This window comes from Vigna unguiculata, chromosome 1, assembly GCF_004118075.2.
Source record: "Vigna unguiculata cultivar IT97K-499-35 chromosome 1, ASM411807v1, whole genome shotgun sequence".
Taxonomy (NCBI): domain Eukaryota; kingdom Viridiplantae; phylum Streptophyta; class Magnoliopsida; order Fabales; family Fabaceae; genus Vigna; species Vigna unguiculata.
This window is the reverse complement of record NC_040279.1, coordinates 26828639-26843250: the sequence shown is the minus strand read 5'-3', so window position 1 is coordinate 26843250 and position 14612 is coordinate 26828639. Positions and strand designations below refer to the sequence as shown.

Below are 14612 nucleotides of genomic sequence, written 5' to 3'. Positions count from 1 at the left end.
GAATTTTTTTTTAATTATAATTATGCAAGTTTTGTTACATGAGTAAGGATACAAATAATGTAAATAAAAAAAAACACTTTTTATGACATTTATTGTCATTATAGTTTAAAAAATGACATTTTCTATGTTGGTTGTGACTATAACAGTCATACAAAAATGACACTTTTTATGACTGTTGAGTGCACATCCATCATAAAAAGTGACTATATGTTAAACATGATAGATTTTTCTAATTTTCTATGTTGGTTATTTTCCATATGATACAAAAAGTGAACTTTCTATTGTGGGTGAGTATAGAATTAGCATAAAAAGTGAATTTTCTATGTCAGGTCCATAATCGACATAGAAAATTTTCACTTTGTATATCGACTATATCTATTACAGGTTTTGAATCGTCATAAAAAAATCTATTCTAAATGTCATAGAAAACGTTTAATGTATCAATAAATAATTGAGGATAAAATCTTTAGAAAGTATAACTTCACTCTTTAAAAATGAATAAGTTTTTTTTTAATAAAATTTGTTCGTTACCTAATATAAGATTTATTTGAAAATATACGTTATTTTTTTATTATAATTTGATGATTGGGTCGGTATACTAATAATGACTAGTTTAAGAGAAAGGAATATACATACTAAAATTTAGTGGTAGCAAGCTATAATTGGACGTGTACACTAAAATTAAGAGCTATAGTTGTGTCATTCCTCATTAATATTGTCTTCTAAACATTGCTTTTCAATAAATCAAATACTGTCAATGAAAATGGAGGAAGTGTGTCATTTATCTCTGTGCTAGCACTCTTAAGTGGATTTCTTTTTGGCACTATCTGTGTATAAAACAAACATAAAATAATAGATATTAGATCCTTATACAACCCTAATTGGTGGGTATATAAGATAATAAAAAAAAAAATTTACCTTTTTCGGGTGTGCAAAGCTGTTCTCATCAAATGCATTTGCAGATGTGAGCACTGTCTTTGTTGCCTTTGCTGCCTTTGAACTCTTAATTCCTTTGAAAGAAATCTTGAGATTTATTGAGCTCTTTCCCAGGTTTGCAACCTAAAACAAGCCAATTGCATTAAGGTGATGATGAAAATTATTTTATAAGATAAAATTTCAACATTTATATTCTATTGTAAATCAATACATTTTAGACAACTCATACTTAAAAAGTGAAAAAAAAATTGTGGATGATTGTATAACAACCTATTAATTAATAAAACATTTCCAATAAATTTACTATAAGGTGACATATCTCACATAAAATTTGTCCAAGATGTTCCAATAAAAAAAATTTATAAAAAAATTACCAATTTGGTATAATCAGAATAGACAATTACTTGGTTTTTTTAGTTAAGTTAGTGTTTACCAAACACAATTTCTATTTTTTTCTCACTAAACATGGATTCTGTTTTTCTTTTGAATTAAAGTTGTTCTAAGGACAACTTTATTAAAAAAAATAGTATATAAATAGATGCAAATTTTACTTTACAAGCTGATTTTATAAGATTAAATTATGTTTAAAGTCCACTCTTTAATATTAAATGAAGTTATTTATACTAAACACCATTTCAGTATAAAATATTATAATTATATTTAGAAAAATTATATTATGACTCACATTCTTTGACAAACCATTCTTTACTCTGTGGTTTAATGTGCATTATCTTCTTTCAAAAGAAACTACTGTAATACGTTAATCAATGATTCATACTAAGTCACGTCAAAAAACAAAAAAAAAATTAGAGCCAAAAAATGAAAGTGATCATATTATTTTCTTTATATTTATGGAACATAACTTTTTCAATACCAAATATAACACTTCTAGATCACAACTTGTGTACTTTTTTTTTTTATAGTTTAACCTTTGTAATAATTAGTTGAAGAAATTATGATAAATTTTCACGGTGTATGAGAAAACAAATAAATGATTAAAAGGCAAGAAGCATATAGAGTACCTTTATTTTGAAGTAAGTTTTTTGGTCTTGAGAATTTTTCCAAAGAATCGCAGATGCAGCAAGTGAATTAGGGTAAGGTGTTTGAAGTTGTGATTTGAGAAGTTTTGCTCCATTTGACTCTCTAAACATAAACTGCACCCAATAGCTAGGAGTTCCATAAACCTCATGGGAATTAAAAACAATTGCATCGGGGTTCCACCTAAATATAAAAAAAAAAAAATCCACATTTCACTTAATTTATATATTTTCCATTGGAAATTTATGAGAAAAGAGGAAAAAAAAAGGTTATGGATATACTTTCTGTCATTTGCATTCACAAAAAGTGGTGCATAGCTGGCCATCTTCACATGATCACTGCATAAAATATGGGTATGAATGAAATTAGTGACACTTATGAAACAACCAAGTAATTGAATCATAAAAAATATATATGTTTTAGAAAAACTTAGGCAGAAATTTGTTTTTTTTTTTATAAAAATAATAAAAATTTCTTAAGTATAAATTAAGGTAGAGTTGATTAACCTGTTTCTTTCTAATCCAATAAGGAATCCAGCTTCAGACACAGCTCCCAAAAGGGTTCCATACTTAGCTTGTTCTCCAATTAGAGCATACTCACTCACAAAAGCCTGAATGGTATAAATACGATAAGATGAATTAAAAGAGATATTAATTAAGCCTAATACGATAGAAAAGAAGAGTTATAAGTGAGAATTATTAAAACCTTTGGACCATTTCGTGGTGTCTTATCAAACACACCTGCGTTGTTAAACATGCTTTGAGATTGATTAGGATAAGTCTGGAATGAGAGTTAGAGTATATGAGAAAGGATAAATAGTGATATTATTGTTTTATAGAACTATGAATGTTATTTGCAAGAGATAGAATATTACGTGATAATCATACATATCGGCTGGGTGATTTAACGGTTTGGATGAAGCATCACAATTTGAAATTATTTGCATCTTTGGATAAGCAGCTTTTATTGCCTTGTAGAAAGCTAGGTAGTTTCCTAACAAAAATAAAATAAAAAATCACATAAACCCTTTAACATTTTAATTTTCAGTCATTGAAATATTCAAAATAGAAAACAATTAGACAAACTCTTAACATTTTTAAATGAAAATTAGAATGGAGATGACAACTTCAGAGGGGTGCGACATTCATGATGTCTATTCTAGTCCTAATGTAAAACTCCTATCCTCACTCATAAACATCTACATGTTTATTATATATATTTCTTTTGCAAATGAAAAATAAGATATGATACAAAATTTAATGTTAGAAAGATATCATTTTTCTTCTTTTCCGATTTTAAATAATATAAAAATAATTATAATTATGTAAATTTTAAGATGGAGTACTAATCAAATATTAGACCTGTCAAAACGGATGACTTGGTTCAGTCTGACCCAACTCATCACGGATTGACCATTTAGTGAGTCAACCCAATTTGACTTACTTATTAGTGAGTCGAAAAACTTGGAACTCGACCTGACATACCACAAATTGGTGGGTTAAATGAATTAACTCACTTAATTAAACAAATATATAACTTTTTATCTTCAGTCCCAAAAAAAAGTATAATTATGTTAAAATCTAAATAAACTTTAATACAATCCAAATACATTCAAAAGGATATTAAACTCAAAATACAAATCAAAATCACAAAAATAAAACTTACCAACGTATTGACTAAAAAAAAAAAACAATCCAACCGAACCCAAATACAAAGTCCAACATATTAAAAAAATACTTGTGTAACACTTTATCTACGAGTTGACTCACTAACGGGACTCATTACGAATTCAATCTAAGTGAATTGAATTCTAAGTAAACCATGTTAACTCACAGGTTTCAATTTAGTTTGAGAGCTCCATCAAATATAGACCTTGATCGAAATTTGACATATAAATTTTCGCTAAATATAAGTACAATGAAAGATGGGAGTAAAATATTCTTTTTTTGGAGAAATATCGTTGACCACGTTAACATTTAGAAGGGTTAAAGTTTTCACTGGTCATATTATATATATATATATATATATATATATATATATATATATATATATATATATATATATATATATATATGTGTGTGTGTGTGTGTGTGTTTTTGTGGTTGTAATGGGTTGAAACACTCCAAACTGTTTTTATTTCACCACCCACCTGCATGAGAAGTTAATTTCTCATCCGTAATTAAAACCAATCAAAATTTACTATTTGTAATCTATTTCAATCAGTTATTAAAAGATGTAAGTAAAGATTTGTTATTTTTGTACTAAATTAACATAAATTTTAAAGAGCATTAATTAATTAGAAATCACCAAAAATAATTCTTAAAAGGTTTACTAACTTAATCCATATTCATGTTACATTATAATCAATATCTAGAAACTTCGCATATTTCGTTTTATAGAATATTTGAGCTTATGACTTCGTGGGCTAGTTCACATAAATTAAAAAAAATAAATCTAAAAAGTCTTTTGTAATTTTTTAATTTCAATTTGAATATTTTATAAAAACAAGATTTTAATGTAAATATAACCAATAAAAAATTAAAGACTAATAGTTTTGTACTTATTATAAATAAATTAAAAATCATAATTGAAAAAAGAAAATTAAAATATATCACAAAATAACATTTATATTTATACTTATAAACGTATGATATTGACAAAGAAAATGAATGAAAATATTTAATAATATTTAAAACAAAAAATACGAAACACATAGAGATTGAAAGTTTACTGAAAAGGCTAAACAAAAATAAAAAAGAAAGTGAGAGCATGCCTTGGTAGTTTTTCTTGTCACAGTCTTCATTTCCAACACCAACATATTTTAGGTCAAATGGTTTAGGGTGCCCCATAGATGCCCTAAGGGAACCCCATTTTGAAGTAGCTGCACCTACTGCAAACTCAATACCATCTAGGGCTTCCTACAATTTAAGGGTTAAACAAAAAAAGTTTTTTTAATCCATTGTATCAAAAAGGAAAAAAAAAAAAAAAGGTAACAAGAAGAAGAAAATGTACTTGCACAAAAGGTGCAATGTCCTTTGTATCAATTTCATCGCTATGGCTGATGCCTGTATTATTAAATTGAACATACACAAAAATACATATTTAGAAATGCTACATAGAAACCATAAATCAAACATAGTATATAGTTATAATGTGAAAATACCATTGTTAAATACCCACAATGGGCTTGCACCAATGTCCTCTGCTAGCTACACAAAAAAAAAAAATCAGTTTTTTTTTTTTTTAAGTGACTTTCAAATTATACAAAGTGAAATAATTCAAAAGACACTCTTATGAAAAAAAAAAAACTATTTTAAAAAATTTCCTCTCTTGTTTGTACAATAAATTGACTTACTTGAAGGCCCTCAAAATAGCCCAATGCATCATCTGTCCAATAATTCCAAACATCGTTAAAATGCCCAGGTCTCTGTTCCCAGGGTCCGACACTAGTTTTCCACCGAAATGCATTTTTTAATGTTTCTCCTTCAACAAAACAGCCACCTCTTGCAAGACAAAAATTTGCATTAATTTTGGAATTTGTGTGAAGAATGTTTGAAGACAAATCAGAGGGGGAATTTGGAAAAAAGACACACATCATGTAAAAAAAAAATGATAAAATGTTTGAGAGTCTTTAACTTCAGTTTCTGCATACCTGGAAATCTTAAAAAAGCTGGTTTCAAGTCTATTATCATGTTAATCAAGTCACTTCGGAAACCATGTCCCTGTGCCAACACAAGTTTGAACATTTACCATTTTAAAATATAAAAGCAATGAAATTTAGTATTGCCAGCAATGAAAGTTTGGCCTTAAAGTTAAGAACTTAATAATAAAGTAACTGCGATGAATTTGGATTCTCGGTTGTGTTTGTCTTTATTGTTTCTTTGTTATAACTTCCAAATATATCAATACTGGTTTTGATGTTTTAAAATATATTGAAAAGATTTTTAAAATATCAGTGTATTTTTAATGTTCAGAAGAGAAGAATAAAAAAAAAAACAAATAGAAAATCTGAATTCATTTTTTGTTGAAGGAGTAGAGACATGAAGGAAAACAGACCTTATACGTGTCCACAGGCATAGCAGACACTTGATCCAACCATATAACCCCTTTTTTGGTTGTTGTTAAATACAAACTTGAGTAGGAACTTGATGCACCAGCTTCTAGCATAGTCTCGATTCTTTTCCATTTTGAAACTTCTGATGCAGAAGCACTAAAGTTTAATGTGTTAGTATCATGTTCATAGACAAAAGCTACTTCTAATGGGACTTTGAGCATTGAATCTCCCTACAATAATGAAACAAAGTTCTCACATGATATTGCTAGAAGCCAATATCCTTCCACCTTTAGTTTCTCTGAATGATACTGTCATCTGTAGTGGTCCATTTGATTTAACAAAGAACACAACTTTGTATTTCTTCCCTTTCACAATATTCTGAAACAAGACTACATGGTTAAACATGCAAATCTTTTTCAATTCTGGCTAAAAAGACAAGTTAACTTCATAACAAAAATGTTTGTTTCTTGGAAACAGAAGTCACCGTCATATAAAGGAACATGGAAGTAGAAGTTCATATGAGACACATCATTTATTATTCTCACCATGCCCCAAAAACCCGGGTTAGAGACACCAACACCATCAGAATTGTCACACTGCACATCCATTTTCAATGCAACCTTGTTTTGTTCAAAGCAAGAGTTAAGTTCAGTTTGTAGGACAATGTTTTGTTCTTTCCCAACTCTAGTCCAGGGTGCAATATTTGATGAACTTTTAGTTCCCCCAGCTTCAAAACCTGAATCACAAATTAATATGTGAATGTATAAACTCAATCACCACAACTAAAAAAACTGCAGTACTTAGTAATTTTGTTACACAACTATTTACTTTTCATTAGAATTTTTGGAGAAATCATATGAAAAAATATTTTGGAGGATATTGAAAGTATTGACCTCTGTTGTTCACAAGCTCTGCCCACAATCCACCAGCACCAGCATGATTGATCTCCTGCAGAATCAAAATTTAGATACTTTGGAACTATTTCACCATAAAAAGATACCAATTTCAATATTATATAACAGCAACTGTGAAAGGAAACTCTATTTAGAAATTTGAATAACCCTCTAGTTTGTGACATTAGCACCCCCACCTCAAAAAATATTCCGAAAAGAGTGTCAGGAATTGGCCTTTCAGATGAATCAGAAGCATCTACAACCAGAGTTGAAGCCTGGTTAGCATAACATGTCAGAACAGAAAAACATGCCCCTGTAAGAAGGTATATCCAAAGAAAACTGCAGCAAGCCTTTGGAAAAATCATAGCTTCTTTTTTTGGTTTGTTACACATTCAGTGTCACAGTAACACAAATATATAGGCCAACAGAATCTGTTGCCTTGATTTTCTCTTTTTGCCTTGAATTTATCAGAAAAAAAATCAAATAAAGAACATTCTAATATATTATTCTGATCAACACACTAAAGATCCGAATCTCATGAGTATTTGAATGAAATTGAGTTATTGTAGGACAAGTTGTGGAAGATGTTACTTTTATTAGTTATTTTGTGCACACTCATTCAGATATTGGACTTTATACTCGGTCTATTTTTTTCTTTATAGTAGTGACGAATCTAAGTATCCATTTGCTTATTAAAGAGCTTAATATTCTTTTATGCTGATGCGTTATCAGAATTATTTTATTTTATTTTTAGAATGACAGAATAATATATAACATATATTTATATATATATTTCAAAAACAACGAAAATTAAACATTAGTGATTACGTAATCATTTAAAAGTCTCACAAACATATATATATATATATATATATATATATATATATATATATATATATATATATATATATATATATATATATAATTTTACTTTATTATAAAGTTCATATTATGTTTTTCTATTTCTCTATCTTAAAAGTATTTATGCAAAAATCCTCATGCCCAACATCTTTTTAAGGATTTCCTTTTCTTTTTGTTCAAATAAGTTTTCGTCAAACTATGGTGAACATGTAAATTAAAAAAAAAAAAGAAAAAGAAAAATATTCACCAATATGCCATAGGGTTATCAGGTAGTTTAAAGATGGTGAACGAAGTATTTTTTTTTATCACAAAAAAAAAAAAGAAAGTTGCAGATACTAACAAGTAGCCAATAAACAATATCATAGATTTGATAAATTCTCATGTCTAAACAAATACCTCAGAACATTGATTTCAACTATATATGGTACATCATTTGGCAGTTAAGCATCATTGACATATGGATGAAGTTCTACTTTCAATCGCTATCTGTATATATTTTTTGTTCATACCAACAAGTTTAGGTTTCCAGGTTTAATTTATGTCTAACATTCCAGATAAATTTCCACTAGTTCAACTCTTCCATGAATATCAGGTCCAATGCAGCACAACTTGGGAGAAAGGAAAGGCCACATAACATTTGCCACTCTTTGACAATATATCACATATCTTGATAATATTATAAAAAATATTGTCTTCATTTTGTTTTAGTGAAACTATTCCTATGCTGTGACTAGCTTCTGATCATATTAGCAAATCTAGTGATGTCACTGAATAGGAAGAGAGTGTAACATTCATGTACTTGTCAGCATTCTCTAGTGAACTTGTTAGTGGCACCACCTGTGTTTAAGATGAAGGTAACAAATGATAAATGACATGAATTAGTTTACATGGCCTGATAACTATGTAATGAATATAGCAAGTACTAATAAGCCAAATAGTACCTTCTTGGGGTCCAAGAAGGAATTTTCATCCATTAAGTTGGTTGATGTAAGAACTGTTTTTGTAGAACCAAATTGTTGCACATTTGAATTCAACCCATTTATATAAATGCCAAGGCTCTCTGAGGCGCTTCCAAAGTTTACTACCTGTACAAAATAAAAATCAATAACTCCTAGTGAATATAGTGCTAGTGAAAAGCAGCTTCAGCAAATAGAAATGCTGATCAAAGATAAGAAAATCAGTTGGTGTTAATCTAATCAAAGATATGCTTGTAGTCTTTCACGTTCAAGGACATTTTGGATATAGCAATATCAGTTTCAATTTAGTCGAAAAGGGCACCTCTTACCTTTATTCTTAGGTAGTTTTTCTTCTCTGCAGAATTTTCCCAAATAATTGCAGATGCAATAAGTTTATTAGATGAAGATGTAAAGAGTGTTGAGTCAAGAAATGTTGCTCCAGTGGACTCAATAAAAAGTTTCTGAACCCAATAGCTAGGAGTTCCATAGAGCTGATAAGAGTCAAACACAATTGCATCGGGAATCCATCTGTAATGACACATTTACACAGTCTCATGTTACTGAGAATCATGTTGGAGTCTACAAATAGTTTATCACAAGAAATTTTCGAAGTGCCTTAAGTTTAGAAGATTTCACAGAAAAAAAGTACGAGAAAATCACCTCCTGTCATTTATGTTCGAGAAAAGTGGCGCATAAGAAACCATCTGGACAATATCACTGCATCAGAAAAATAATATAAATGAAAAACTTTGTATGGTTAATGTTAAAAAACCTTCATAAAACGGAACCAATATACAATGAAAAAAAAGGCTATAGAGTACCTGTTCTTCTCCAGTCCAATAAGAAATGCAGCTTCAGCTATAGCAGCCAAAAGACTTCCATTTGCAGCATCTTCTTTCCACACAGCATACTCACTCACAAAAGCCTGTAAAACCATATATATTGAGTACTCACATAACAGACAATGCATAACTTAACAATCCATAAGTAATGAATTAGAAGGGTGTTCATTAAAAATCAAGATTAATCAAACCTTTGGACCAGCTCGTGATGTGTGATCGAACTGAGTGGACTTAGAAAACATGTCATTGGAGTCTGTATAAATCTAATAAAAGTAAAACGTAAGAAGGATGATAATTTGAAAACCAAATAAAAGAACATCAATACACTTGCTAAAGTAAAATCAACAAAATAAAAGTTCAAGAAACAATGTGAGAATGTTATCTTTACATGAAACTCAAATAAATCAGCTGGATGCTTTAATGGTGCAGTAGAAGCATCACAATTTGAGATAATTTGAATATCTGGGTTGGCAGATCTTATAGCCTCATAAAACTTAAGGTAGTTTCCTAGAATAAAATAAGAAAAAAGTGTTAATAGTTTAATACATCAATCTTTATATTTCTGCAAATATCAAAGGCGTTGAGTCATAGAAAACAAGTTTTTACAATTAACATACAGGAAGTTTCATGAATGGCTTACAAGTGTGTGCTCAAAAGAGAATGAAAAGCAATTAAACTGCATACCTTGATAATTAAAATGCCAACAATCTTCATTTCCAACAGCAACATATCTCAAGTCAAATGGTTTAGGATGTCCCATTGCAGCTCTAACAGAACCCCATTTTGATTCAGGAGAGCCTCTTGCAAATTCAATGCCATCCAGGGCATCCTTTTGATTCAAAAATTCCATAATAATAATAAATATGTGTGTGTATATAAATTCATAAATGCTAAGAAGAAAAGGGCAGACAAAAAAAGCTGTACTTGCACATAAGGAGCTAGGGCTGATGCATTAATTTCTTCACGAACGCTGATACCTATGAATAAGACATTCAAATAAATAGAAAACAAAGACAAATTAATTCAAATAGTGGTGGTTGTTGGGATTGAATTTGAACTAATGCAAGAAGAACATCTATATAATATACCAGCGTTGAACACCCATATGGGAAATGCACCAAGGTCCTCTGCTAGCTGTTCAAGAAATATTGAGTCATTATATTTATTCAACTAAAGTAGGGAAAATTTAATCATAGTTGTTAGAGAATGATATATACTCACTTGAAGATATTCAAAATAACCAATTCCATCATCGCTCCAATAGTTCCAAATATCATCGAAATGTCCAGGTCTCTCTTCCCATGGTCCTATTGTATCTTTCCACTGATATCTGTTTTGCAGATGAACACCTTCAACATACGTACCACCTAATGCAGTAATATTGACAAATAGTGTTAGGTCTTAATAGATTTTATTTTACACAAAGTTTAGAAAAATGAAATATTATTCCGTTCTAAGAGTTGAGAAGAAACCAATATTTGTTGACACATGTGTCTTTGAACTAGTTGGTTCAAGATATGAATCCTAATGATATCACTTTGAATATGAAATAATATAGAGAGGGAATAACTTCACCTTGTATAGATCTTTCACCATGATACAACTTTTTTATATTACTTATAATTATCCATAAGTTGATTTATCAATATACTCAATTGAGTTACTTAGGTAAGAATTCAGCTTTAGGTACCCAACAACAATATGAAGTTGTATAGCAAACCTTAATCATACAGTTTGGACATACCAGGAAATCTGAGAAATTTAGGTTTCAAATCTGCCACCATTTGAAAAAGGTCCTTTCTGAAGCCATGGCCCTGTTTCGAGAGAAAAAGGATTTAAAGGAAAAACAATAATACAGTAACAACAAAATGGTCAGGTACCAAGCTTAGTTACTCATACATTACTAGACGAAATACCAGAATTTAGGGTGAAATTTTATAGAATAATAAGCACTAAAATGATGACATAAACATTAAATCTATGAACTTAAAGTAATGAATAGCTTCATTTATTGATTTATAAGTTGTGATTGTTTATTCTACTAACCATAATAGTGTCCAATGGCATAGCTGACACCTGGTCTAACAAGAAAGTCCCTTCACTGGTTGTGGTTATTTGAAGACATGAATAGTGATTAGTATGTTTTGCTTCCACTATTGTCTCCACCTTTTTCCATTTTTTATCTCCAAAAACATGCCTGTCAAGGACCATGTATGAGTCATTTTAATCAATACGAAATGTGGATTTATGGCTTATTGAGCATAGGCTATAGAATCTCTACAATGTCTTCTAAACAAAAAGGAATTTACCTGGTATTTGATGCCACTGTCTTAACATCAACACCCGTGAATGAAAGTTGAAAATCAAACTTTGTTTCTGATTTAACATGGTAGACCACCTTGTACCTCTTTCCTTGCTCCAAATTCTGAACATAAAAAAGCTACTCCATGTAAACACAGTGTGATTTATATGAGCCTTTTTCATTGTCATTATTATATATGTTAAAGATTTAAACTTACATAACACAAACAGAAGTAAAATATGATGAAAAAAGTTATAATGTGTGTGTGAATGAGAAGTACATATGATTTTTCTTACCATGCCCCAGTAGCCAGGATTAGAGATACCAACGGCACCATATGGGCAAGGTTTGAGACCCCCACAATACACCTTCATTTGTAATGCAGCTTTATTACGCTCAAAGCAAGAGGTATGGTTTATTGATACAGAAATGGATGACTCATTTCCAATAACTGACCAAGGATAAATATTTAAGGTGTTGTCTGGTCCTCCAGCTTCAAAGCCTAAAGAAAAATAATAGAAAAATACGTAAAAAGATACTGAAATCTAAAGAAAAGTTTATAGATTTGGAAATAACCTCTATTGCTTACAAGTTCTGCCCACAGTCCCCCAGCACCAGCATGATTTATCTCCTGAAAATTAAATTCAAAGAAACTGATGAATTTATAAAAATTGAAATGAGATTAGTTTTTTTTTTTTTTTACTTTTTTTTCTTTCTATTTGGATGATAAATGAGATTGGTCTGTTGCAATCCACAAACAATTTTAAAGTCAGGTTTTCATGATGAGAGCCAAAAATTGTCATGCATGTCTGCAATGAAGTTAAACGAGTAGCCTTTATCATACAATATCTTGATATCATACAGTTTATTGTACATTATCTAAAAACCTGTTTAGCATCAAAGGTCTTGCCGTAAACCAAGTCTTTCAGATAACTGTCAAATTTTAAGGGGGTCATTGGCAGATCTTGGTAGGAAGGGAAATATGATGTGTTTATGCTTGGAAAATAGCTTAAACTACACTAAGAAGAAAGAAACACCACCATCCATGTTATTAGGAGTAAGAATAATTGGCTTGTGAGGAGAAGGAAGGTTGCATACCTCAAAGAACACTCCATGAAAACTTTGAGGAATTCTCCTTGGATTCCCCTTACCAAAGGAAGCATTTACAACCAGTGTTGAGTTCGCATCAGCACAGCAATGTTGAAACGAAAGAAAATGAATGAGGAGGGAATAGAGCATAACACCAAACCAAGGCCTGAGAGAAAAAAACACCATTTTGGCAAAGGTTTGGTGACAAATTTTGTGGTGGTGAAGATTTTTGTCTAACAAGTCACATTATATAGGGAATGAACATTCCTAACAAATATGCTCCTCCAAACTACCTAAAAGGAAAAGGTATGAAATGTAATAGAAAATACTACTTTTATTCATTCTTTTAGTTATGTTCTTGATTGGTTTTGTTTTGAGTTCATCTATATCACATTTTCACATGAGACATATTGTTTGTCTTATACCAGAGTTTTACAAGCAAAACATTTCTATAAAAAACCTGTATATATAGTGCGGGTAATACGAATTGGCCTGGATACAGCTATATGATCTTTGACATCTACTTACATAACAATAATTTGCTCAATTCATAAATAAAATATAACCAATGAAAATAATGAAAATTGTATTATTAGATTTGGTGACTACATAGTCTGCAGAATCCACAAGTAAAACCAGCTCAGAGTGTAGGTTGTATAGATCGAATATGAACAACCCACATTTAAAATTTTTGTCCAAAAATCAACATGCATCTACACAAAGTACATGTAGGTAATATGAGGACTTTATACAAATACCTGGTCAACATCTCCCAACTTTTTGTTATTTGGTTGGAGTACCCACTTCATATTTGATATGACTTGATAAAATAAAAATTGGATAGAAAGGAGCTGTCACTGATAATGGCATCTTTCTCTCAATCCATGCAAACTCTCAAACAGAGTTAATTTGCAATTCTGCAGCACATAGCTTACCAACCCTTACTTTTTCATTAGATGAAATGTATTGGGTTGAAGAATCTCCTCACCAAATTGCATCTATTCTCATCTCTGATGTAAATCATTCCGACGTTTACACAAAGCCAAATACATTTCCAAAACTAAAAGAATGAAAACAACACATTTTAAGTTAAGTTTAAATGGTATGTCTATTGTTTTCTAATCAAATTTAGACTAATTGTAATTTTGATATTTAACTTTTTTGAGTTTTTACTTATATTGAGTAAGCTGATGGTGTCCCTCCCACTGCAATTACTGTCATTTTTGAAGTTACTGGTGTCAAGTTTCTCTCCATTCTCTTTCTGATAGACCCAAAAACAATGGATGATGAAGCTGAATTTTTTCATATGGTTGTGAATATTTAAAACTTAAATAATCAAAATTGTGTTAAAAAATTAAAATCCAAAGTTACAGATAATTAGATAAGAGATTTAAACTGTTTAAAAAAAACTTAGAATCACAATTACGGATTTTATAAAATATTGCAACCAAATTAGAATTAAGCTTAAATTTCAGGGGTATGTATAACACTGACAAACCTCAAATATTTGTTATTCATAAATTAGAATGAACATCCATCGAAATGGTGACACACACACTAAATGTTTAGTCTATTTAACATAAAGAAATAGTTACACAGAATTTTGTTTAGTTTATAGTCACATTTTCCATTTTTCTGATC

The 14612-nt window shown here is 30.0% G+C and overlaps 2 protein-coding genes across 4 annotated transcripts; both read right to left on the bottom strand.

Moving 5' to 3' along the window:
• Positions 1-674: 674 nt before the first annotated feature.
• Positions 675-7289, bottom strand: LOC114195067 (alpha-L-arabinofuranosidase 1-like). Its single transcript, XM_028085464.1, has 17 exons — positions 7119-7289; positions 6922-6976; positions 6574-6764; positions 6285-6406; positions 6031-6184; positions 5627-5696; positions 5330-5475; positions 5138-5183; positions 4987-5039; positions 4748-4892; positions 2849-2967; positions 2680-2754; positions 2481-2584; positions 2256-2312; positions 1959-2157; positions 919-1059; positions 675-827 (listed from the first exon to the last, which is right to left on the bottom strand). Exons 1-17 carry the CDS (start codon positions 7284-7286, stop codon positions 723-725), a joined length of 1950 nt encoding a protein of 649 aa, XP_027941265.1. The 5' UTR covers positions 7287-7289; the 3' UTR covers positions 675-722.
• Positions 7290-8125: 836 nt separating this feature from the next.
• Positions 8126-14014, bottom strand: LOC114187996 (alpha-L-arabinofuranosidase 1-like). Of its 3 annotated transcripts, XM_028076577.1 has the most exons (18): positions 13730-14014; positions 12981-13137; positions 12459-12513; positions 12179-12384; positions 11890-12005; positions 11627-11777; positions 11325-11394; positions 10802-10947; positions 10669-10714; positions 10505-10557; positions 10265-10409; positions 9969-10087; positions 9772-9843; positions 9560-9663; positions 9399-9455; positions 9068-9266; positions 8724-8867; positions 8126-8619 (listed from the first exon to the last, which is right to left on the bottom strand). In XM_028076577.1, the coding sequence occupies exons 1-18, from the start codon at positions 13738-13740 to the stop codon at positions 8524-8526; spliced, it is 1947 nt and encodes a 648-aa protein (XP_027932378.1). In that variant the 5' UTR covers positions 13741-14014; the 3' UTR covers positions 8126-8523. The 3 variants fall into 3 exon arrangements, with proteins under 3 accessions (XP_027932378.1, XP_027932455.1, XP_027932300.1); XM_028076654.1 differs by lacking the exon at positions 12981-13137; XM_028076499.1 differs by lacking the exon at positions 13730-14014 and having other exon boundaries at positions 12981-13689.
• Positions 14015-14612: the final 598 nt, after the last annotated feature.